The sequence below is a fragment of the Symphalangus syndactylus genome, chromosome 13, assembly GCF_028878055.3.
Source record: "Symphalangus syndactylus isolate Jambi chromosome 13, NHGRI_mSymSyn1-v2.1_pri, whole genome shotgun sequence".
NCBI lineage: Eukaryota > Metazoa > Chordata > Mammalia > Primates > Hylobatidae > Symphalangus > Symphalangus syndactylus.
This window is the reverse complement of record NC_072435.2, coordinates 27790453-27815512: the sequence shown is the minus strand read 5'-3', so window position 1 is coordinate 27815512 and position 25060 is coordinate 27790453. Positions and strand designations below refer to the sequence as shown.

At 57.5% G+C, this 25060-nt stretch overlaps 1 protein-coding gene across 5 annotated transcripts; it reads left to right on the top strand.

The window, feature by feature from the left end:
* The first annotated feature begins 16 nt into the window (after positions 1-16).
* EMC10 (ER membrane protein complex subunit 10) lies at positions 17-25047 on the top strand. Of its 5 annotated transcripts, none has more exons than XM_055239505.2 (8): positions 42-177; positions 1448-1520; positions 2473-2582; positions 3628-3732; positions 4097-4278; positions 4404-4497; positions 5709-5802; positions 6626-8530. In XM_055239505.2, the coding sequence occupies exons 1-8, from the start codon at positions 64-66 to the stop codon at positions 6661-6663; spliced, it is 810 nt and encodes a 269-aa protein (XP_055095480.1). In that variant the 5' UTR covers positions 42-63; the 3' UTR covers positions 6664-8530. The 5 variants fall into 5 exon arrangements, with proteins under 5 accessions (XP_055095481.1, XP_055095478.1, XP_055095480.1 ...); XM_055239507.2 differs by lacking the exon at positions 6626-8530 and adding an exon at positions 5411-5497 and having other exon boundaries at positions 5709-5797; XM_055239506.2 differs by having other exon boundaries at positions 17-177; positions 5709-10407.
* The last annotated feature ends 13 nt before the right edge of the window (positions 25048-25060 follow it).

Sequence of the window (25060 nt, the reverse complement as noted above, 5' to 3'; positions counted from 1 at the left end):
CTCCCGGCGTGCTCCGCGGCTCTTGGCTCACAGCCGTCCCCTCGCTGGTGGGAAGGAGCCGAGATGGCGGCAGCCAGCGCTGGGGCAACGCGGCTGCTCCTGCTCTTGCTGATGGCGGTAGCAGCGCCCAGTCGAGCCCGGGGCAGCGGCTGCCGTGCCGGGACTGGTGCGCGAGGGGTGAGTGCTCTTTAGCTGTGCATAGCGGGCGCGGTCTACGGATGTCGCGGGTCTTGGGTCTTTAGGTGAGTTACAGACGGAAGGAGGCTGCGCAGGGCTGAGAAGGAAGAGGTGGGAGATCCCTGGAAAGCCAGGCCTCAGTCACGCACGCGCAGGAGGGGCCTCGCCAGTGCACCGGGTTGCAGCGACTGGGAGGAAGAACAAGAGCACCTGTCGGAAGGCTCTGGCTCGGGAATATGTATGAGGGGGCGGGGCTGGGGGGTGTGGAGTCTTGGAGAATCCGACGTCGGGGCGGTTGAAATGAAAGAGGCATGGTGAAGCCGGGCGCGGTGGCTCATATGTCATCCCAACGCTTAGGGAGGCCGAGGCGGGAGGACTGCTTGAGGCCAGGAGTTCAAGACTAGCCTGGGCAACATAGCGAGCCCTGTCTCTACAAAAAATACTAATAAAAAAAAATTAGACCGGTCGCGGTGGCTCATGCTTGTAATCCCAGCACTTGGGGAAGCCGAGGCGGGCGGACCACTTGAAGTCAGGAGTTTGAGACCAGCCTGCTCAACATGGTGAAACCCCGTCTCTACTACAAATACAAAAATTAGCTGGCTGTGGTGGCAGCAGGTTCCTGTAATCCCAACTACTCGGGAGGCTGAGGCAGGAGAATCGCTTGAACCCAGGAGGCAGAGGTTGCAGTGAGCTGAGATCATGCCACTGCACTCTAGCCTGGGCGACTGAGCGAGACCCTGTCTCAGAAAAAGAAAATAAGGCGTGGGAGGGGGCCCTTGAGGAAGTGGAGAGGAATTTTGCCTCCCGAATATGCATGAATATGCAAGTTTGGAGATTGGAGAAAAGGAAAGCATGAATCTTGAATGTGCTTGACAGGGACTGAACTCAGGCTGCATCTTGGCTATTGGGCTGTCAGGTAATAAGGAGGCCATTTGAATATTAGCATGAAAAAGAAGCCTTGAGAGAGGGAGGGTGTCATTTAACTCATGAGTATTTGTGGTGCAAGGCTTGGAAGTGACCTTGGGATAGTTGCTTTGGCAATGCGGTTAGGCATGTTTGTAGGGTCTGGTTTTCTGGGGGTGAGGGAGTCCAGAGTATGAATATTCATGAAATGGGTGGTTTCTAGTGAAATAAAGGCAAGCAGCAGCGATTAACCTGAAGATAAGGCTCCTCCCTCAACCCACCAGTTTGTCTGTCCTGGGCTCTGTGGGTGACTATCATGCTGAGGGCTTGGGTGGTCCTCACCTGGGGCCTTCTGTGTCCTCTGCAGGCCGGGGCGGAAGGCCGAGAGGGCGAGGCCTGTGGCACGGTGGGACTGCTGCTGGAGCACTCATTTGAGATCGGTGAGTCAGGCAACGTCCTCTCCTAGACACTTAACATTGGTGCCCTGGGAAGTCAAGACTTGGAGTCCGGGTGCCTCCCGTCGTATGACATTTACTAACATCCATTTAGTAACAGATTTGCCTCAGGTTGGGGGAAAGGGGGACATGAAAGAAGAGAAACACTGTCTTTAAATGCCCCCTTGCCTGTGAGACAAATCTCAGTTTTTAAAAGGTTAGCACAGCAGTAATAATTTCAGAGCCGGCTTTCCTGATCAGTCGCCACGTGCCCAGCGTTAGTAGTTCCACGCTTTGCAAGTATTAACTCAGATGTTCTCACAGCAGCCATGTGAGGTGGTAGGTATTCGTGTCAGCCCCTTTTTCCAGAAGAGGAAGCGGGCTCAGAGTAGGCACCACACAAGGTCTCATCGTGCGTGAGTGGCAGAGCAGGGGCCAGCTTCAAACCCAAACTTAAATTGCCATGATGCAGGTGTCCAGGTTCCCAGAGCTGGATGTCAGTGCTGCCCAGAGTGTAGTAATCGAGTCTGAGGCCCCGAACCTGAGGGCACAAACCCTGAAGCTGGTGCCCCTCTGCAGACCCTGGCATCTGCTCAGTGAACAGCTCCCCTGATTCTGACACAGCCAGGTAGTTGGGAATTCCTGAACTCCACAGCCTCTGTATTTTGCATTTGGGGAAGCTGAGGCTCAGAGAGGTTGTGTGGCTGTCCCTGGGTCACCTGGCGAGGCAGAGGCAGGATTTGGGAGCTGTGGGGTCATGCATCTGCTACGGGTTGCCTTGTGAGGTGGAACATGGTGGAGGTGTCCCCACTTTGCAGATAGGAAAATGGGGGCCAAGATGGGGAGGGAACCTGGTCACTCGGGTGGAGGCCAGGCCAAAATTTGAAGCTGGACCTCCTGGCCCCTGCCTGGGTTGAAGGCGGGGGAGGGGGCGTCTCTGAACCTGAGCTCCTCACAGATGACAGTGCCAACTTCCGGAAGCGGGGCTCGCTGCTCTGGAACCAGCAGGATGGTACCTTGTCCCTGTCACAGCGGCAGCTCAGCGAGGAGGAGCGGGGCCGACTCCGGGTGAGGTGGGGAACTCAGGGCTGGGTGTGGATGGGGATGGAGGGTTTCCAGCTGTCTCTTCAGCCACCCCCTGCTGGTCCCTGGCAGCCTTCCCTCCAGGCCCAGGTGGGCTCCCAGTACCTCCTGCCACTCTCAGCCTCTGTCCTCGATGACTGCCTCTGGTGGAACGGCATTGCAGTTCGTCTTAGCGCCGCCAGGCACAATGTCCTGCGTCACGGCCTCTTCCCGCACTGCTCCCTCTGCCCGCAGACCCCCTTCCCCCACAGGTTCACACAATTGGCTCCTCTTTTCCAGATTCAGCTGAGCTGTTTCGTGACCACTTAGATGAGATTTGCTTGTGAGGGGAAAGAGATCCTCAAAATAGCTATGGTTGGACAGGAGCTCACTTCTGTCACCCTGTGTTGTGGCAGCCTCAAGGGCCCAGCTCAATTCTCCGTAGGGGTCATGCAGAGAGGCCCCAGGGCTCCAGGCAGCAGGATAGAGAGGGAGAAAGAGGGGCAGAAGGAGCAGCAGCATTTAGAGAAAGCTTGCAAAAGCTGGCGCAACCCACTTTACCCATCGGCCAGATGTAGCTGTGAGGGAGGCTGGGGAGTGCAGGCTTGATTCTGGTGGCCACGCGGTGAGGTCTGCCTGAGCAGCCTTCCTGCGTGGTGCCCACATGATTATCTTGTCACAGCTGCCCCCAAACAGAATTTATTGTGCGTGTAACTGGTACGTCCAGGCGTAGGGTGGACGCCAGGTGTGCCTGGATCCAGGCACAGGGGAGGCTTCCTCAGGACCCACTCCATCGCTGGGCTGGGCTTTGCCCTCCTTGTGGTGGCTTCTCCCCTAGGTGAGGCAGTCCCAGCTGCTCCTGGCCTCACCCACCAGCCAGGCCACCCCAACAGGAAGAGTCCTGGGCAGACTCAGGTTGGCCAGCCTGGGGAGTGTAGGCCGTGAGGTGGGTGGGGCTGGAGAGGGGCCTTTGCGGAGGCCTGGTAGGCATCACAGCCTGTCCAGGGCTGGCACCATCCTTTTGACCAGCACCTTCTTCTCCCATCCCCAGGATGTGGCAGCCCTGAATGGCCTGTACCGGGTCCGGGTCCCAAGACGACCTGGGGCCCTGGATGGCCTGGAAGCTGGTGGCTATGTCTCCTCCTTTGTCCCTGCGGTGAGTTGGTGTCGAGGACAAGCCCCCTTCTCCCTTGTCCTCCTTACCCCCTACCCTGGTCCTGCTTCCGCCATTGGAACCCCTGTGTTTCTGGAGCCCGCAGAGGCCTGGGAGACTCAGATCTGGCCTTGCCCTCCAAGGCCTCCTGGTCTGGAGGGGTCGGTCCAGGTAGCGGGTGCCTTCATGGGGATAGCATTGTGAGGACTCCGGGGTGGGGGGTGGTTGAGCTTGGGCCTGAGGGTGACAGGGAACCATGGGAAGGTTTTGAAAAATGCTCCGGGGGTCCTGTGGTGTGGTGGGGGGAGGTTAGGGTGGAGCCCAGGCAGCAGGTTCCCCACCTCCACTGACCCCACTCCCCCTACAGTGCTCCCTGGTGGAGTCGCACCTGTCGGACCAGCTGACCCTGCATGTGGATGTGGCCGGCAACGTGGTGGGCGTGTCGGTGGTGACGCACCCCGGGGGCTGCCGGGGCCATGAGGTGGAGGACGTGGACCTGGAGCTGTTCAACACGTCGGTGCAGCTGCAGCCGCCCGCCACAGCCCCGGGGTGAGCCTGCTTCTGCTGCCTTCGCGGCGCCCTTGCCACCTGCCCCGGCCCTTCCTGCTGCCCTCAGGGTCTCCAGGTCCCTGGACTGCGGACCTCACCCTTCTCCTTCTCTCCTCTTGCCCCAGCCCTGAGACGGCAGCCTTCATCGAGCGCCTGGAGATGGAACAGGCCCAGAAGGCCAAGAACCCCCAGGAGCAGAAGTCCTTCTTCGCCAAATACGTGAGTGGGGCTCCCCCGCCTCCTCTATTCCCTTCCTGACAGTCCTGGCGCCTGGCCAGGCCCTCCGTGCTCCCACCCAGACTCCCCTATGGTGCTTGGGCCTGCTCCTCGTCCTCCGGGCCTCCTGCGTGGGGGCCCCTCGTCCTCCGGGCCTCCTGTGTGTCCTGGTACCTGGGCTGAGGCTTGTTTGCAGGAAGAGGGTATGGAGGTGTGGTCAGGGGAAGTCGGGCCAGCTCTAGGGCGCAGGGTCCTGGGGGAGGTCTCGGCCTGAGCTAGGCTGGAGCTGTGAAGCTGGAGAGGAAGGGAACAGTGGAGGTTTCAAAGGAACCAGGGAGGCTTGGAAAGGAGGGGCGAACAGTTTCTCCAGGGGGTTGTGCAGGAAGGAGAGAGGAGTGGGTCCGGGAGGGATGTGGCACAGGGAGGGGCATTGGGGGCAGCAGGGTGCCCGGGAGGCCTCCTGGAGCTGAGGAGGGAGGGGCCTGTGCTGCCAGCAGCAGGTCTGAGTCCCGGGGGCTTGGAGGCTGAGGCGTGGGGTGGGGAGGCTGGGGATGGCTGGGGGAGGTGGCTTCCGCCTAGGCCTCTGGTCCCTTGAGTGTGGAGACTGGTGTTAGGTTGTGGCACAGGAGCCCAGGCAGGCCAAGGCCAGCGAGAGGTCTGCGTGGCCCAAGGCAGGCTAGGAGGATGCTGAGGCTGGGATGGCTGAGCCCTGCCGTGCTGAGCGCCCTGCCTGAGGGCCTCACCCGCTCCGCCTGGATAGTCCAACAGCTGTGCTGCAGGGAACTGAGGCCCAGAGGCTGAGCCCTTGCCTGCCGGGCCCTGCCCTGCTGCCCACTTGAGCGCCCTCCTGCTCCCTGCTGGCCCTAGGGCCCCACGGCTGCCCGCTGGCCCTGACCTGCGCTCCCTCCCTCCCCAGTGGCACATCATCCTGGGGGGGGCCGTGTTGCTCACAGCCCTGCGTCCTGCTGCGCCAGGGCCCGCGCCACCGCCACAGGAGGCCTGAGTGAGGACCGAGACCCCTGCCCCTCCCTGTGCCCCACCGGCCCTCCCTGACCTGTAGTGACGTAGGGGACCTGGGCGCCCTCCCCTTACGCGGCCTCCCCTGATGCCGGACCCCACCTTCCCCACCCTGGGTGGGTGATGCCCACACTCAACCTCCTTCCCCTCTCTCTCTCTTTCTGTGTCTGTCTGTCCATCCTTCCGTCCGGCTGCAGTGGATGTACATCATTCCCGTCGTCCTGTTCCTCATGATGTCAGGAGCGCCGGACACCGGGGGCCAGGGTGGGGGTGGGGGCGGTGGTGGGGGTAGTGGCCGGTGAGGGCCCAGGCTGGTCAGCGTCCCATCTTGCACACCCAGGGGCCTCCCTTTCTGCTGGAGTCCCCTGTGTCCTCTGCCATCCCAAGAAAGGTTTGCTGGTCCTTCCTTTCCCCCCGTCCCACGAGGCCACCTGGGCCAGCCCCTTGTCTTCTGCCTTCCTGCTGGCAGAGGAGCGGCTGGATTGGGGCCTTTGGCACAGGAGCCGGTGTCTCCTGTGCCCGCCTCCCCCATGGCCCCATGCAGCCCCAGGGGCTTCCCCCTTGCCCATGGAATAGAGCCCAAGATCCTGGCCACTATGCCAGTTCTGACCTTGCATCCCCCTACCCCGAGCCCATGCAGTCTGGGAACATGCCGCCTTCTCTCCAGCCTCTGTGCCTTTGTTCCAGGTGGTCTCACCCTCCTGTCCCTGGCTGGGCTAGGTGGTCCTGTCCAGGCTCCTGCAGGGCCTCCCTCACTTTGACACTGGACTAGGATGCAGCCTCCCTTCTGTGTCCCCTTGAGGGTACCCTGGGTCCCCTCATCAGGGGCAGAGGCATGAAAGAGTCAGGGCTGGATGGCCAGGGGCTTCTGGGCCTGACGCCTAGCGCAGTCTCTGGGGTTGTGGTTTGACATTTGTCTGCCTGGTGCAAACAAGGAATCCTTGCCTTTAGGGTGACAGGCCCTCCACAGGCCTCCAGACTTGAAGGAAAAGGTTTAAGATAAAAAAGAAAAGAAAACCAACAGTTAGTGGAGTCAAAGCCCAGACACTGTAAATAGAACCCCCTCCAGCGCCCCCCGCCGCCCAGCATCCTGCCTGGACCGCGGTGCTGCGAGGGCCTGCGGGCCTTTGCTGTGTGCCGCCCTCCCTGTAAGTCTATTTAAAAACATCGACGATACGTGGAAATATGTGAACGTTTTGAAAAGCTACAGCTTCCAGCAGCCAAAAGCAACTGTTGTTTTGGCAAGACGGTCCTGATGTACAGGCTTGATTGAAATGCACTGCTCACTCGATACGTTATTCAGAAACCCAAGGAATGGCTGTGTCCATCCTCATGGCTGTGTGAAGCTCAGCTGTGTCGTGTGGCAGTTTATTAAACTGTCCCGCAAATCGACACGCAGCTAGCCTCCTGCATTGTGTGGTTATAAATAGCACCCTAGTGAATGCTCTCATCCAGTCTCTCCTGGGTGTGGTTTGAATGACCTCGGGATGCATGACTAAAATGGAATTACGACGGCAGGTCAGAAACGCACTTACGAACAAGTGATGGTTCACGGGAGTCGACTGTCAAGACCAGGAGGTGGTGCACCGTGAGGTGTTGTCTTCCCTCCCGTCACTTCTTTTTGTTTTTGAGACAGAGTCTTGCTCTGTCACCCAAGCTGGAGTGCAGTGGCGGTACCTTGACTCACTGCGACCTCCACCTCTCAGGCTCAGTAATTCTCCCACCTCAGCCTCCTGAGTAGCTGGGATTGCAGGCATGCGCCACCACGCCCGGCTAGTTTTTGTATTTTTTGTAGAGACGGGGTTTCACCATATTGCCCAGGCTGGTCTTGAACTGCTGGACTCGAGTGATCCACCTGCCTCGGCCTCCCAAAGTGCTGGGATTACAGGCGTGAGCCACCGCGCCTGGCCTATTTTTGGTAACTTTAATAAGATAGTCTTAGCATTGCCGACTTCTGTTTCTTTCTCCACCTGCAGGAGATAGCTTATGCTTTTTCTGTCTTCATTCCATGTGAATCCTGCTTCACTCTTTTCCTAGATGATTCCCGAAATATTTACTAATGCTTTTTTTTTTTTTGAGGCCGAGTCTCGCTCTGTCACCCAGGCTGGAGTGCAATGGCACAATCTCAGCTCACTGCAACCTCCGCTTCCTGGGTTTAAGCGATTCTCCTGCCTCAGCCTCCCAAATAGCGGGGACTGCAGGTGCCCGCCAACACACCTGGCTAATTTTTGTATTTTTAGTAGAGACAGGGTTTCACCATGTCGGCCAGGCTGGTCTTGAACCCCTGACCTCAGGTGATCTACCTGCCTCAGCTTCCCAAAGTGCTGGGATTACAGGCATGAGCCACTGCGCCAGGCCTCCTGATGCTTTTTGGGAAGTGTTCACAACTCAGAGTCCTGGTCCCTGTGTCTGATCTGCAGCTGCCTTCTACCCCAGCACTGGGGGCACATCTTAGTTTTCCTGAGTTGAACATTGGGATCTTTATAAGCCTGATTATATCCTTTTCCCTCTAAGACTCGGTTGCTTTCAGGCTGGCAGAGTTAACTCTGTGGGGTATTCCAGGAAATGCCTGAGCTCCTTCAGGCTCCCCTAGGGTCCTGTTCTTATTAAACTTTTCTTCCCGGTCTTGCTGGTCCCTGGGGAACCCACTCACTATTTTATTTTATTGACTGGGGTATCCAGGGATGAAGTATGAAACTCAAAAGATAGAGTAGGTTGGCCAGGCATAGTGATTCATGCCTGTAGTCCCAGCTGTTTGGGAGGCTGAGACAGGAGGATCGCTTGAGCCCTGGAGTTCGATGCTTCCTGAGCTGTGATTGAACCACCGCACTGCAGCCCGGGTGGCAGAGGGAGACCCTGTCTCCAGAAGAGACAAAAGATGCAGTGGGATCCACGTTGAGAAACCGTATGCTCACCGCGGGCTCCAGCACCCACTTCCCCTCCCTGGAGGCAGCCTGAGTTTTCTGTCCTCTGGTATGCTGCAGATACTCTCCACAGAAACAAGCAGATGCACATGTCAGCAGTTTTGCAAGTGTTGCTCTTTTCCCTCACCACCTTTTGACATAGCTGGGGCAGTTTCCATCTCTGGTGTAAGGTGCCATCTTATTCCATCTCTGGTGTAAGAGTGTTTTGCTGGATTTTAGTTGTTCTAAGCAGCACTGCAGGAATTCCCCTGTTCTGCTGCATCGTTTTGCACGCGTGTGTGTCTGTGGAAGACATGGCCCGGTGGGGCCCCACCTTGCTGGGGGACAGGGATGTGTGTGTAATGGTGATGCATGCTTCCCCCTTGCTACTCCAGGTGTCTGCCGCATCCCTTCACCCTGGAGGTTCCAGACAGCCCCTCTTCACCAGCGATTGCCCCCAACTCATCTCCAGCTCAGATCCCACCCCTGATCTCCAGACTCATGGCCCCATCTGCCTCCTGGGCTCCTTCCCCAGGATGTGCCTCAGGGGCCACTAAAGGAGCCAGTGCCTCCCACCTGCCCGGATCGGGTGCTCCTCCAGGGATCTTTGTTCCAGTGAGTGGTGCCACCACCTGCCCAACCTCATGGACGAGAGCACTGCCCTGCCCCAATCACGTTCCCCTATGCACCACCATACCTACCCCTAAAGTTCTTCCTGGCCTCACCCCTTCGCGTCTGTCTCGATGGCATTGGTCCCAGCTCAAGCCTCGTCCTCGGCCACCTGGACCATCAGCCCAGCCTCCTCTTTGGCTTCCTACCCCCAGCATCCCCCCTCCGTCCATCCCCCAATGGAGGGCTTCCTGACACTAGAGCTGACCTCACTACTCCCCTGCTCACAGCCCTCCCCGTGGCCCCTCACCTCCCCCAGGATAAAGTCCCAACCCATCCTTCTGTGTCTCTTCCTTTCTGTCTCCACTGTCCTGACCCTAACTCAACCCTCATTCTCTGCCTCCTGGACCCTCATCCCAGCCTTGTGACTTCTGGTCTAAGATGTGAGAGCACCTGGCAAGGTAAATGCTCCAGGAGGGGTTGCTCCCTCCCATTTCCTGCCACCAGAAAATGTTATCGGCTCCGTGGCATTGAGAAAGTTTCCCTCTTCCCAGCCTAGGGTTTCATGTGGGCATTTAGGTGCTCCCAGTACATAGTTGCATGGCAAGCAATCCTAAAATATACAAGATTACGTTTAGTATTTTGTAAAATTCTTTACTAACCCCAAATTGTCTACTGGAAACTATAGGCTCCTTTTTTTGGTGGGTGGGGGGCAGGTGTGTTTGTGGGATGGAGTTTCACTTGTCACCCGGGCTGGAGTGCAGTGGCTCAATTTTGGCTCACTGCAACCTCCACCTCCCAGGTTCAAGCAATCCTCTTGCCTCAGCCTCTTGAGTAGCTGGGATTACAGCCGTGTGCCACCACACCCAGCCAATTTTTGTACTTTTAGTAGAGACCGGGTTTCACCATGTTGGCCAGGCTGGTCTTGAACTCCCGACCTCAAGCGATCCACCTGCCTCAGTCTCCTAAAGTGTTGGGATTACAGGTGTGAGCCACCACGCCTGGCCTCTGTAGGCTTCTTTAACCCATCAGAGAGAGACGCTGGTAACGATTAGGGGCTAATTACTGGTGCCTCTTCAGCTGTCAGTCCATCCTCCTTTGTTTGTACCCACCTTCCAGTCAGCAAGGCACAACAATGTTGTTACAAAGGAAACAATTTGGCCCATTTCCTGGAAATGCAATCTCCCAAACAGGTTTATGTGAACCAAATTCCATTGTCCTTTGTTTCCCATGTGCAGTCCCAGTTGCATTTCCATGGGAGCCAATCCACCCACCCATAGAATGACTTGAAAATGTGTGAAGTTCAGAAGTTTCATACCATGAAGTTTGCTGAGCATGATGTTTATATATTGATTAGGAGTAAAAACGTTCATTTTACAAAATATTACAACTTCTCCCTCTCCCCTCCTTCCACCCAGTATCCCCTGTTCCTCTCCTAGGCATTCTGGTCACTGTTCCTTTTTGTTGGGATCATTCTCGGTGTCTCATACAGCTGGGTTGCAGCTCCGTTCTTTGCCAGGAGGTGGTGATAGAGGATTCCACGCACTCACAATGCCTCAGGCTGGCACCTGTGGCTTCTCTCAATAGAGGGAAATGTCCTGCAGGGGGCGCTGTTGGTCCTTCAGGCAAGGTCGGGTTCCCTCGAAGTCTCTGTCTTAGCAGTTGCTGGTCTTCAGAAACATTGGGCACCGATTTTCTCATCTCTGAAATGGAATTCAGGTGAGGTCCCCTCAGTGCTGAGGGTGCTTCATGTTGTCAGAGGAAGAGTGGGGGAGGGAGTGGAATGGAGCAGAAAGGCATCATCCCCTGCTCACTGAGCTCAGATAGGAGGCCAGGGATCAGATTCAAGAGCCCATTCCTGGCCAACCCCAGGGGCCCCACCCAGTCCTGTCCCTGCTTCTTACGTGCTGTGTGTCTTTAGGCAAGTTGCTTCCTGTCTCTGAGCATCTTCTTTGTTTCCGCCTCCCTGGGCCTAGGGCAGGCCTGATTCCTCCAGGCAGCGTCCAGAGTTCCGGACAGATGGAAAAGAAAGAGAGAATGGGCGTCACAAAGGTCCGTCCACTCCTGGGCCTCAGGCCTGGGGGCCCTGCTGAGGGCTAGCCTGTTTGGGCCTCGGTATGGACTCCTGCCTCCTGGTCAGGACCTGGAAACCTGGGAGCAGGCAAGGCAGGAACAGGAGAGGGAGGCAAAGGCCCACCAGGCAGGGATGCAGAGGCCACCTGGAGACAGAGGAGACGGGGCTCCTGGGAGGGAGGCCAGTGGGAGTGAGAGCTCGGAGGAGAGAGAGGGAGAGAGAGCCAGCAGAGGAGACAGGTCCAGAGAGGAGGGAAAGGAAAGGACAGGGCAGAGACAGAGAAACCAGAGAGAGGGAAGGAAGAGAGACCCAAGGGGGAGAGACAGGGAAGGAAGAGGGAGGTGAGAAGAGGAAGAGGCAGATTCAGAGGAGAGACGAGAGAAAAGAGGTGGAAATCAAACAGGAGAAAGGGGGAGGAAAAGAGGGAGGAGAGAGCGGTGGCTCACGCCTGTAATCCCAGCACTTTGGGAGGCCGAGGCAGGCAGATCACGAGGTCAGGAGATCGAGACTGCCCTGGCTAACATGGTGAAACCCTGTCTCTAGTAAAAATACAAAAGAAAAAAATTTAGCCGGGCGTGGTGGCGGGCGCCTGTAGTCCCAGCTACTCGGGAGGCTGAGGCAGGAGAATGGCATGAACCCTGGAGGCGGAGCTTGCAGTGAGCCGAGATCACGCCACTGCCCTCCAGCCTGGGCGACAGAGCAAGACTCCGTCTCAAAAAAAAAAAAAAGAAAGGATGGCCAGAGCACAGAGCAGGAGAGGAGAGAGGAAGAGGGAGAAAGAAGGAAACAGTGTAGGGGATCAGAAGTGGAAAGAGAAGAAAAAACAGAAGGGGAAAGAAAGATGAGGGGGTGAAAAAAGGGACAGGAAGGAAGAGAGGGAGAGGGTGGGTGCCATGGCTGGCGAGCTCGGAGAAGAGGGAAGCAGAGAAACAGGTGAAGGAGGGAGCGTCCTAGGAAGAAGGGGGGTGGGGGAGGAGGGGGTGGGGGAGAGGGGCCGACTGCCCAGGGAGAGGGAGGGATGGAGGAGCGGGGAGCTCCAGCCAGAGAAGAGGACAGAGAGAAAGGAGAGAGCCAGGAACTGGGAAGGAAAAGAGAGCTAGGAGGAGACCGTGAGACGGAAAGAGAAGAGAGTGTAGAGAGAGGAGAGTGGCTGGGAGGAGAGAAACGGGATGGAGAGAGGAGGAGGGAGGAGCACAGAGGGAGAGGAGAGGAAACGGCCAGAGAATCTGCTAGAAGGGAGAGAGAAGAGCCGGACGGACGGGGAGTGCAGAAGTGAGAAAAAGGAGGGTGGCAGCAGAGAGGACAGCGAGAAAAAGAGAACAGGAAGAGGGGAAAAGAGAAGAAATGGGAGAGGGAAGGAGGGTGGGAGAGAAAACGGAACAGAGAGGGGGCAGAGACAGGACCGGACCGAGAGGGAGATGGAGCGTTGCGGAGGGGGAGAGAGAAGGAGGGAGGGAAGGAGGATAGGAGAGGGCTGGAGATAGCGGAAAAGAGAAAAGGAGGGTAGGAGAGGCCTGGAGAGAGGAGGGAAGTTAAGAAGGGAAGGAGAGAGACATTAGGGAAGAAGGAAAGGAGAAAGGAAAAAATACAAAAAAGGGCAGAGAGAAAAGAACAGGCCGGGCATGGGTGCCTCGCACCTGTGGTCCCAGCACTTTGAGAGGCTGAGGCAGGAGGATCACTGGAGCCTGGGAGGTGGAGGCTGCACTACTGCACTCCAGCGGGTGAGCAAGCGAGAAAAAAAGAAGAGGTGCATGAGTGTGGAAGAGCAATATGGAGAGAAAGAAGGGAGAGAAGATTGGAAGTAGTGGGGGACAGAGGACCGTGCCCCTCCAGCTGAGGAGGGGGTGTCCCTAAGACAGCGTCAGCCCAGAGACTGGGGCAGGAAGCAGGAACGTGAAGCAGATTAGGAGCCAGTGCGAGGCAGGGAGAGGGCCTGGTAGCTGGGTGGCGGGGGTGTCGTGGGCACAGCCCAGGCTACTGTGGGGACAGGCTGCCAGACCCGGCGGGTCCAAGTTGGGAACTCGGCCATGTAGCAGAAACGTTCCCCAGCCTCACAGAGACGTTCCCTGCCTCAACGGGGCGAGGCCACCCCGGGGCCATCTCTGTGACCCAGGGAGAGAAAGGACAACGAATGGGACTAGACAAGGATGGGGAGGAATGGAGCAGCTGTGGACGGTGCGGCAGAGAAGAGCCCAGGAGAAAGGAGGAAGGAAAGGAGCTGGGGGGCGGGAGAACAGGAGACAGAACAGGACAGAGACAGCTAGCTGCCCAGGAGGATGGGAGAACAGAAAGAGGGAGGAAACGCCGAACACTGACCTAGGGGAGGGGAGTAAAGAGAAGTGAAAGGGGATTGGAAGGGAACTGGAGAATGAGAGAAGCAACAGGCGGGGTGCGTGTAGGAGGGCGGGAGAGCCAATGACAAGACAGAAAAGGCACAGAAAGCAAAGCAAGACCGGACTCCTCATCCGGTTACACTGTGTCAGATCATCGCCCTCCCACCCCGCCCCCAACCCCATAACTGAAAACAAGTAGGAACCTGCATAAAATGTTCTTAATTTTTTTTTGAGACGGGGTCTTGCTGTGTTGCCCAGGCTAGAGTGCAGTGGCGCGATCTTGGCTCACTGCAAACTCGTTTCCCAGGTATAAGTGATTGGGAGCCTCAGCCTCCCGAGTAGCTGGGATTACAGGGGCCCGCCATCGCGCCTGCTAATTTTTGTATTTTCTAGTAGAGATGGGGTTTCACCATTTTGGCTAGGCTGGTCTCGAACTCTTGACCTCATGATCCGCCCACCTCGGCCTCCCAAAGTGCTGGGATTACAGGCGTTGAGCCACCGTGGCCGGCCCTTAAAAGCATCAAACTACATACAAGACCGTAAGGAAGCTGTGGGTCAACGCGGAGGTAGTGGGAACCCATCCCGGTGAAGCGGCAGCCTCACGTCCTTTCTCCCAGGGATCTGTTGGTCGGAGACATCTGGACTTCCATGTGGACAGCCTGGGTGACGGGGACCCAGGGCCCTCACCTGGGCTACCTGGGGTGGGTGGACCCTCCGCTGTGCCAAGGTGCAGCCTGGGCTCAGAGGAAGATGCCCTCCGCCCAGTCCCTGACATCCTTTTCACATCCAACACGCAGAGCAGGGGCGCGAGGCAGCAGGCGAGCAGGGAAGGGAAAAACAATGAGCAAGAGCCAGCGGGACGGTGGGGCGGGTGGCAGAGGCTTCGCTGCTGGAAAGTCAGACGCAGACTACGAAATGCCTGCGCTCACTGTGTTAATAATAATAAAAGGCAAAAAACCAGGCTCATCGATACACTGATATTAACAAGAACAGAGTACTGAGAGAGAGAGAGGTGAGGAGGAAGGCAGAAGAGGGACGGCTGGGTTCCCTGCCGTCCACTTTGTGACCTCCTGCATGATGGCGCGTCCTTCCAAGTCATGGGGTAACGTCCTTGTGGCCCAGATTATGACCTGCAGACAGACGGGAATGTGCAACTGTGGAGAAACGCGAGCTTATGGTCCCAGGACCTGGCAGGACATGAAACGAGTTTCTTAAAGGGTGAAACATTGCAGGACCAATCGTCCAAGGCAGGATAAAAATATCCCAGCACGCGGAGGAGCCCTCCCTGCCCAGTGTCTTCCGAGGGGCCTCAGGGCCTCTGCAGCTGCAGCTGTTGGAGTCATCAAGAAGACGGGGATGCGGGAGGGGGACAGGGACCGGGAGGCGAGGGGACGGCGGGAGTCGGGGGTGGGGTTGGGCGGGGTGGGGAGAAGGCTGTCAGCGCCAGGCTCAAACAAGCCAGTGGGAGCAGAGACGAGGAGAGGGAAGGGTCAAGGACAGTGACTGGCAGAGAAACTGGAAGGAAGGAGCCGGCATGGAGAGGCGGAGCTGGGAAGGACTTGGGGGACTACGGGCGAGGGGAGAGAGCTTGTGGGGTGAGGGAGAAAACAGAAAAGAGCGAGGAGAACAAAATACCAAGAAGGTCAGGAAAGAGCGAGTGAAGGTGAGGATGGAAAGGAAACAGGAAAGCCCCATGGAGGGGAGGATGGGAGAAATAGAGAGTGTGTGTCAGGGACAGACAGAGGGAGAGAGAGATGGCGAGAGGCAGGGAGAGAGAAAGAGACAGCGAGAGAGACAGACATTGAGAGAAACAGCGAGAAAGAGAGAGAAAGAGGGAGACAGCAAGAGAGACAGCAAGAGGGAGACCAAGAGAGAGAAAGAGTGAGCGAGAGAGAGCGAAAGAGAGACAGCCAGAAAGAGACAATGAGACAGAAAGACAGCGAGAGAGACAGTGACAGAAACAGAGACAAAATGATGGCAAGAGAGAGCCAGAAAGAAGAGACAGCGGGAGAAACAGAGACGATGGCAAGAGAGCGAGAGAGACGGACTGAGAAAATGAGACAGACAGCGAGAGATGGGAGAGACGGAGAGAGAGAGAGAGACGCCAAAGAGAAGCCACCAGGAGCGTCTCGAGGGGAAGCCAGATGGAACTCACTGAAGGCGCAGGGAGAGGAAGGGGAGGCAAATCCAAGGGACAGAAACTGGAGGCGAAGGAGGTGGAGGAGGGAGGGAGACCAAGGGCACGGGCCCCACCCGCAGTGCTGCCCCTTGGCCTCGGCCCCCTTGTCTCCTTCTGACGCAGTCCAGCGCTGTGGACGGGCACAGTGAGACTGGGGCCCCATCAGCGCCTCCTCTGGGGGTTGGGTACAGACGATGAGGAAATGACGGGGGGCGGGGGGGATGAGGGGGAGGACCCAGCGCAGGGGAAGGAGAGAGGGCAGAGGACAGTGAGGGGTGGCAGTCTGGAGGACAAGGGAGAGGATTCCAGAAATGCTAAGAGCCACAAGGTGGACAATCAGGAAAAGGTGGGGCCGGGTGGAAGCGTGTGGAGGACTGGAATATCGCCCAAGGGAGGAGCATCGTGTGTGAAACCTAGAGAGGAGGAGACACTGAGGATCCAGCCAAAGAGAGGACACACAGGGACAGGGACAGGCTGTGTGTGTGTGTGTGTGTGTTACGGAGACAGGGGAGGAGGAGGGGGAAAGAGGAGGAGGGAGAGGAAAGAGGAGGAGGAAAGGAGGAGGAAGGAGGAGGGAGGAAGAGGAAGGAGGAAGGAGAAGGAAAGATGAAGGAGGAGGAAAGAGGAGGAGGTGAAGGGAGTAAGAGGGAGGAGGAGGAAGAGGAGAAAGGAGGAGGAAAGGGAGGAAGAAGGAAGGAGAAAGAAAGAGGAGGAGGAGGGAGTAAGAGGGAGAAGGAGGAAGGAGGAGGAAGAAAGGAAGAAAGGAAGGAGGGGAAGAGGAGGAGAGGGAAGAAGCAGGAGGAGGAAAGAGGAAGAAAGAGGAGGAAGAGGGAGGAGGAGGAAGGACGAGGAATCAGGAGGAGGAAGGAGGAGAGAGGAGGAGGAAGGCGGAGGATGAAAGGAGGAGGGAGGTGGAGGAAGGAGGAGGGGGAAAGAGGAGGAGGAAGGATGTGGAGGAAGGAGCAGGAAGAGGAAAGGGGGAGGAGGAGAGGAGAGAGGAGGAAGGAGGTGGAGGGAGGAGGAGGAAAGGGGGAGGAGGAAGGAGATGGAGGAAGGAGGAGAAAGGAAGAGGGAGGAGGAGAAAGGAGGAAGAGGAAGGAGAAGGAAGGAGGAGGAAGGAGGTGGAGGAAGGGGGAAGAAGGAAAGAGGAGGAGGGGGAGGAGGAAGGAGGAGGAGAAGGGAGGAAGAGGAAGGAGAAGGAAAGAGGAGGAGGAAGAAGGAAAGAGGAGGGGGAGGAGGAAAGAGGAGAAGGGAGGAGGAGGAGGGAGGAGGAGGAAAGAGGAGGGGTAGTTGCAGGAAGAATAATGAAAAGAAGAGATGTTCAAGAAGGTGGGAGTGAAGGACGCTTGCTGGCATGTAGTGGGAGGGAAATTAGTGTGTGGAGGAAAGTGTGTGGCAAAGAGAAGTTGGGGCCGGGCGCAGTAATCACGCCTGCAATCTCAGCATTTTGGGAGGCCGAGGCAGGTGGATCATTTGAGGTCAGGAGTTTGAGACCAGCCTGGCCAACATAGCAAGACCCCGTTTCTACTAAAAATACAAAAATTAGCGAGGCGTGGTGGCAGGTGCCTGTAATCCCAGCACTTTGGGAGGCTGAGGCAGGAGAATCACTTGCACTGGGGAGGCAGAGGTTGCGGTGAGCCAAGGTCGCTCCATTGCACTCCAGCCTGGGCAACACAGCAAGTCCCCATCTCAAAAAAAAAAAAAAAAGGAATTTGGGGGCATGCAGAGACAGGAACAGAGTGGGAGCAGGGGTGAGGGGAGAGATTCAGAGAATGGGAGAGAGGAGAGGGCGAGAAAGACAGAGGAAGGGGGTCACAGAGGAGAGGTAAAAGGAGAAACGGGGAGGGGCAAATCCTCTTTCCCGCCCGAGCCTCAGTTTCCTCATCTGCTCCCGCAGGTGGTGAGGAGTCCAGGGACCACCCGCCAAGTGTCTGCAGGGCAGGGAGGCCTGCGGAGGGGAGAGGGAGGTGGAGGAAGGAGGCTCGGGCTTGAATCTGGTGTGGTGACTGGCGGCAGAAGCGTCCCCTCCATGGGCATGGGCTGCCTCAGGCTCAGATTCTAGAGTGTTCCTTCCTAGAGTCCCTCCAGGCCTCCTTCAGCCTCCCCCACCCAACCCTGACCTGGGAGGGGGCGGCCATTGTCGCCCACATATTTTTCCAAGGGAGAAATCAGGCTGCAGCCCACATCCTCCTTCCTCTTCCTCTTTCCTGCAGCCCCACGCGGTGTAGCTGGCCACCCCTTCTAGGGCTGTGGCGGCTGAGACTCCTGGGGGAAACCTAAACCCCTTCCATCTGGAAGGTTTGGAGCTTCCACCTCTGAGAAGGAAGAAAAAGGGAGTCGGTGGAGTGGAAGGGGCAGAGGGAAAGGAGGGTCTAAAGAGAGTCGCCTGGTACATAGTCGGCGCTCAATTGGTGCCCTTCCCCTTTCCTAGGGGAGGGCACAGAGAACAGGAAGGCAGAGAGGAAGGGAAAGGGGGACTCGAGGGTGAGAAGGGGAGGCCGTGTCTATAAAAAGCCTGGCACACAGTTGGTGCTCAATAACTGCCCATTCCCTTCAGGACCACATGAAAATGGAGAAGAAGAAACTCCCGCAGAGGAAAAGCAGGAGAGGCAGCCTAAAGAGAGGGACGTGGGGCCAGGCGCGGTGGCTCATGCCTGTAATCCCAGCACTTTGGGAGGCCCAGGCGGGCGGATTGCCTGAGCTCAGGAGTTCGAGACCAGCCTGGGCAACACGGTGAAACCCTGTCTCTACTAAAATACGAAAAATTAGCCAAGCATGTTGGTGGGTGCCTGTAATCCCAGCTACTCAGGAGGCTGAGACAGGAGAATCGCTTGAACCCGGGAGGCAGAGGTTGCAGTGAACTCAGATTGCCCCACTGCACTCCAGCCTGGGCGACAGAGCAAGACTCCATCTCAAAAAAAAAAAAAAAAAAGAGAGAGGCACAGGTGGAAAGTGTGAAGCAGACCAGTAGGTGTTTGTTATTTCTTTCCCCAAGAGACAGGAGAAAGTAAAGGAGGAGTGAGGAGAGGAGGAGGAGGAAGAGGAGGAGGAGGAAGAGGAGGAGGAAACTCCAGCAGAGAGAATAGAAGAGACTGTTGTGTGGGAAGGAGACAATATATGTAAAGTGACTAATACACAGTGGGTGCCTAATAAATGCCCATTCTCCTCCCTAGCAGCAAGCACAGAGAAGGCAGCCAGGAAGAAGGGAGCAAGCAGAGAGAAGGAGAAAATGAGAGAAGGGAGAACACAGCCTGTGAGGCAAGCAGACAGTGTAGATGAAGGGGCAGCATACAACAGGCACTCAACACATGCCTATTTCCTCCCCCAGGAAAGAGCTGGCAGGGCAGAGAGGAGGGGGAAAAGCTGGAGAAGAGAAGGAGGCAGGGAGAAGAGAGGAAATGAGAAGAAGTGTGCTGGTGAGGTGGTGGGCACACAGGAGGCACTCAATAAATGCACATTGTCTTCCTTGGAGGAGCAAGAGAACAAGACAGAAATGAAGGCACAGACAGGAACGAGAGGAAAAGGTGTTGGCCCAGGAGGCCTCCGTGGGGGTGGAGGAGCAGAGGGAGGAGGGATCAGTCTCACTGGCAGAAGAGAGGATACACAGGGAGGGGGCATTGCAGGTAAACCATGGGGCACACAGATGGCGCTCAATAAACACCTGTACCCTTCCCCAGAAAAGGACCCGGAGAACAGCAAGGGGATAAGCTGGCAGAGCAAGAGGGGCGCAAGAAAGAGGTAAGAGGAGATGAGGAAGGATGGTAATTGCCTGGCATACAGGAGGTGCTCCATAATTGCTTGTTTTTGTCCCCGAGAAAGAGCCGATGGAACAGAAAGAAGTTAGAGATAAGGGAAGAAGGCGAAGTGAAGGGTTAGGGGAGAATAAGAAAACTGTCTGGCACACAATAGGTGCCCAGTAAATGCCCATTTTCTTCCCTGGCAGAGAGCAGAAAGAAGCAGAGACTGGTGGAGTCAGTGGAGACTGAAGGGCAAGAGGAGAGTAGAGAAAGGACATAATTGCTTGCATACCAGAAGTGCTCAATAAATGTAGTCCTTGCCTTGGAAGAGGGCAGAGAACTCAGAAACACAAGGAGAGGACAGAAGAGGGACTGGGGAGGAAGAGAGTGAGGAGAGAGGTACGTAAGGTGTTTGGTACACAGTAAGTGCTCAAAATGTGTCCACTCCCTCTGCCAGGAGACAGCAGAAAGTCAGAAAGGAGAGGAAACCAATAGAGAGGAAAGGAAGGGGCCAGGCGCCGTGGCTCATGTCTGCAATCCTGGCACTTTGAGAGGCAGAGGTGGGAGGGTCGCTTGAGCCCAAGAGTTCGAGACCAGCCTGGCCAACGTAGAGAGACCCTGTCTCTACAAAAAATACAAAAATTAGGCTGGGTGCGGTGGCTCACTCCTGTAATTCCAGCACTTTGGGAGCCAAGGTGGGTGGATCACCAGAGGTCAGGAGTTGAAGACCACCAGCCTGACCAACATGGTGAAACCCCGTCTCTACTAAAAATACTAAAAAATTATCCGGGCGTGGTGGCGGGTGCCCGTAATCCCAGCTACTTGGGAGGCTGAGGCAGGAGAATCACTTGAACCCAGGAGATGGAGGTTGCAGTGAGCCAAGATCACGCCATTGCACTCCAGCCTGGGCGGCAAGAGCAAAACTCCATCTCAAGTAGTAATAATATTAATAATACAAAAATTAGCCAGGCATGGTGGTGTGTGGAGTTCCAGCTACTTGGGAGGCTGGGGTGGGAGGATCGCTTGAGCCCAGGAAGCCGAGGCTGCAGTGAGCCACGATTGTGTGAGCTCCAACCTGGGCAATGGAGTGAGACCCTGTCCCAGAAAAAAAGAAAGAAAGGAATGGGGGTGGGGGGGAGGAAAGAATGTAGTAAGAGACGGAGCCATGTTCCTCAACTCCTCGGCGCATAGTAGATGCTCAGTGGATGCCCATTTCCTTCCCAGGAGAGACCAAGCAAATCAGAAAGAGGAAGGAACTGGGGCAGAAGGGACAGGAAAGCAAGAAGGATGGAAGGTGCAGACGCGGTTAGGGGAACTGCCTGCCAAGCATCAGGTGCATAATGATTGCCCATTTCTTCCATGGAAGGAGCCAGAGGCACAGGAGGAACAAGTAGAGGGCGCTGAGGACGGCACACCCGAGGTGGGAGGCGGGGTGTGTGAGGAGAGGTGAGGAGGCATTTTGGGTGCATACAGCAGGTACTCCATAAATGCCTGTCCCCTTCCCCAGACAGAGCAGAGAAAGCAGGCCGGGAGTCGGTGGAGACCCCAGGAAGGGAGGCCAGGGGAGAAGGAGAGTCTGAGGGTGGAGGCTGTGGGCCAGGCCCCCAGGAGGTGCACCTTCCCCACCCCAGCAGCCGCTGTGGCCGCCCCTCCTCCGTGGCCCAGCCCACAGGCCTCCCCAGCTGGCCAGCCCCTCCGGAGCCCTGACAAGGGCCCATTGTCCTGGACCTGGCACCGCCTGGCCTGGCCTGGCCTGGAGGAGGAGGGGAGGCTGCCCAGCCCTGCCTGGCTCTTGTCCCCTGTGTCTGTTTGTGTGTATTCGAGTGGGGGCACTGTCTGGTCTCTCTCGCTCTCTGTCTCTGAGTCTCTCTCTGTGTCTCCCTGTCTCTCACGTGCTGTGTCTCTGTGACCTGCCGTCTCTCTCATTTCTGAGCTTATGGCCCCATCTTGTCTCTGTCTCGCTCTGTCTCTTTCTCTGTCTCTCTCCGTTCCTGGCTCTGGTTCTCTCTCTGCATCCATCTCTGTCTCTGGGAGGGAGGAGCCCCCACCCCCAGCTCCAGAATTCCCGCCCCCTACACCCAGGATCAGGGCTGAGGGCCGAGCTGAGAGGCAGAGGAGTGAGGAAGGAGAGAAGGAGGCGCAGAAGGGAGAGAGGTGAGGACAGAAACAGCTTTATTCAGCAGGGACCGCACAGGCCCCGGAGGGCCTCGTCCAGGGAGCTTGGGAGAGAGGAGGAGTCAGAGAGAGACAGGAGAGACAGACAGAGACAGAGAGAAGTGGGGGGAGAGACAGAGACAGAAATGGGGGGAGAGAGAGATAGAAGTGGGGGAGAAACAGAGAGAAGTGGGGGAGAGAGAGACAGAGATAGAAGTGGGGGAGAGAGAGAGACAGAGATAGAAGTGGGGGAGAAACAGAGAGAAGTGGGGGAGAGTCAGAGATAGAAATGGGATGAGAGATAGAGACAGAAGTGGGGGAGAAGCAGAGAAAGAAATGGGGGAGAGGCAGAGATAGAGAGAAGGAGACAGAGAGAAGGAGACACAGAGATACAAAGCCAGGGAGAGACAGAGAGAGATGGGGAGAAAAGGGAGAGTAAGAAGGAGAAACAGGGGGTACTGAGGGAGACTGAGAGAAAGTTGGGGGAAGGAGACAGAGACAGAGAAGAGGTAGGAGGAAGAGACAGATGAGACAGATGGAGAGACAGAGAGAAACAGACAGAGAAGGAGGAGAGAGATGGAGAGAATGATAGGGAGAAAGAGACAGAGAGTGAGGAGAGGAAGGGAGATGAGGCAGGAGAGAAGGAGATAAAGAACTGGGGAGAGGGACAAAGAGAAAGACGGACGGAGAGAGAGACAGAGACAGGGAGAAGGAGAGAGACGGAGAGAGAGAGGAGAGAGGGAGACAGCAGGAGAGAGGGAGAGAGAGAGACGGAGAGAGAGAGACGGAGAGAGAGAGAGGGAGAGAGAGAGAGGGAGAGAGCGAGGGAGAGAGAGACGGAGAGAGAGAGAGAGACAGAGGGAGAGAGACAGAGGGAGAGAGACAGAGGGAGAGAGACAGAGGGAGAGAGACAGAGGGAGAGAGACAGAGGGAGAGAGACAGAGGGAGAGAGACAGAGGGAGAGAGACAGAGGGAGAGAGACAGAGGGAGAGAGAGACAGAGGGAGAGAGACAGAGGGAGAGAGAGACAGAGGGAGAGAGACAGAGGGAGAGAGACAGAGGGAGAGAGACAGAGGGAGAGAGACAGAGGGAGAGAGAGACAGAGGGAGAGAGACAGAGGGAGAGAGACAGAGGGAGAGAGAGACAGAGGGAGAGAGAGACAGAGGGAGAGAGAGAGAGACAGGGAGAGAGAGACGGAGAGAGACAGAGGGAGAGAGAGACAGAGGGAGAGAGAGACAGAGGGAGAGAGACAGAGGGAGAGAGAGACAGAGGGAGAGAGAGACAGAGGGAGAGAGAGAGAGACAGGGAGAGAGAGACGGAGAGAGACAGAGGGAGAGAGAGACAGAGGGAGAGAGAGACAGAGGGAGAGAGAGACAGAGGGAGAGAGACAGAGGGAGAGAGAGACAGAGGGAGAGAGACAGAGGGAGAGAGAGAGACAGAGGGAGAGAGACAGAGGGAGAGAGACAGAGGGAGAGAGACAGAGGGAGAGAGACAGAGGGAGAGAGACAGAGGGAGAGAGAGACAGAGGGAGAGAGACAGAGGGAGAGAGAGACAGAGGGAGAGAGAGAGACAGGGAGAGAGAGACGGAGAGAGACAGAGGGAGAGAGAGACAGAGGGAGAGAGACAGAGGGAGAGAGAGACAGACAGAGAGGGAGAGAGACAGAGGGAGAGAGAGACAGAGGGAGAGAGACAGAGGGAGAGAGAGACAGACAGAGAGGGAGAGAGAGACAGAGGGAGGGAGAGAGAGACAGAGGGAGGGAGAGAGAGACAGAGGGAGACAGCGGGAGAAGACGCGCGGAGCCTTGCGGCAGGAGGTCGAGGAAGGAACAGCCCCTCTCACCTGGCATCGGTGGCAGCTGAACCCTGGGCCTGACCATGCGATTTAAGGGGTGCCCTGGGGGTGAGACCGCCCTCCCACCCAACTGCCTTATCTGGCCAGACCCGGCTCTGTGAGCTAAATCGGGAAGCAGCTGTCACCACCAGGGGGTGCGGGACAGCTGTCCCACTCCCCCCACACCTGCCCTGCACCTGCCTCGTGACCGCAGCCACTCCCTCTCTCCTTCTGCAGCCTGGGGGTGTGGAGAGGCCGCTGGCATCTGCGTGGGGCGCCCCAGCCCCCTCAGCTCTGGGACGGGCCTGGCTGGGCGCCCTGGGGCAAGTGGCAGTCCTCTGAGTCCTGAGGCGCTCCCCTGGGAAGAGCGGTCCCAGCGGGTGGGGGCACAGGCGCTCTGCACTGTGAGGGGCAGACAGTAAGTGCTTAGTTGATGCGATGACCTGGTCTGCCCTGCCCGCTCTCACCTGCCAGAATGTGGGGGTTGGGGCAGGAGGGAGCGGGGGCAGGAGGACGTCAGCTGGCCCCTCTCCCCCCACCCCCGGCACCCCCAGCTCCTCCTCCCTGGGCTCCTCACTCCGGACCTTATTTGGCCATAGCCCAGGACGCACCTGGGGGCCACAACCCCACCTGCCACTCAGGCCCAAGAATAGCAACACTCAGGCCCTCGCCAGTCTGTCTGGGACCTGTGATGGGACAGGCGACAGGAACAGGGTGGCAGAGAGGGGCCCAGGGGCACCGAGAGAAGGAGAGAGACACAGATAAACAGAGGGGAGAGACAGCGAGTTGAGGAGAGATTGAGAGAGACCGTGGGAGAGACAGAGACAGGGTCAAAGAGACAGAGAGGGGCGGAGAGAAAGGCCCAGCGAGAGAGAGAGAGAGAGAAGGGAGGCTGCGACAGGCGAAGCGAGAGACAGAGGGAGACACAGAGACAGAGGGGGCTTAGCCAGGGGCCCGGGCCAGACACCCAGATGGGGCAGAGAGCGAGACCCACACCAGCAGAGGCACGGGGAGCCCGGCGAGCGGGCAGGAGGTGCAGGGGTCTGGGTGAGATGGGGCCAGAGCCCGTCGGGAGTTGGGGTGTCTGCAACCCCCAGCGGCTTCCCCTCCGGTGCTGTCTGGCTTTTAACTTTACGACCTGCCCTTTGACCTTGGGAAAACTTGCAAACCAGAACCTGCCGCACCCTGGTCCATTCGCAGCCAGGGCTTTTGTGAGCGTGTCCTGCGGGGCATCAGCTCCACCTTGCCGGGGGTGTCATGGGCAGCTCCTGGGCTGCCTGGATGAACTGCCTGCCTGGGCGCACGGGCCTGTGGCTCCTGGAGGGGACACACCCCAAGCCGGGGACCCCTTGCCTTCCTGTGCCTGAGTCCCCCACTTCTGCAGGTGGCTAACGGGGATCCCCAGGTTCAGCCAGGCCCCTGGGCACTTCCACTCATTCCTGCCTCCTCACCTCCCAGGGCCCACCAGCCTCAGACCCTTCTCTCTGTCGCCCTCAGGGGCCTGGCTCAAGCCCTGCCTCGCCCCTCCCAGCCTCCTCCCGGGCCTCCTGACCTCAGGTTCCCCCTCCATTCTGTGCGTGCAGCCCCAGAGGGGTCTCTGCACCCAGAGCTGACCTGCCCTTCCTTTCTGCAGCTCCCAGGCTGCCCTCGGAGGTCCCGCCTGGTTGGGTTCCTGGCCGGGACCCACTCTCCTCCTTCATGACCTCCTCAAATAACTCCGGCGATAGACA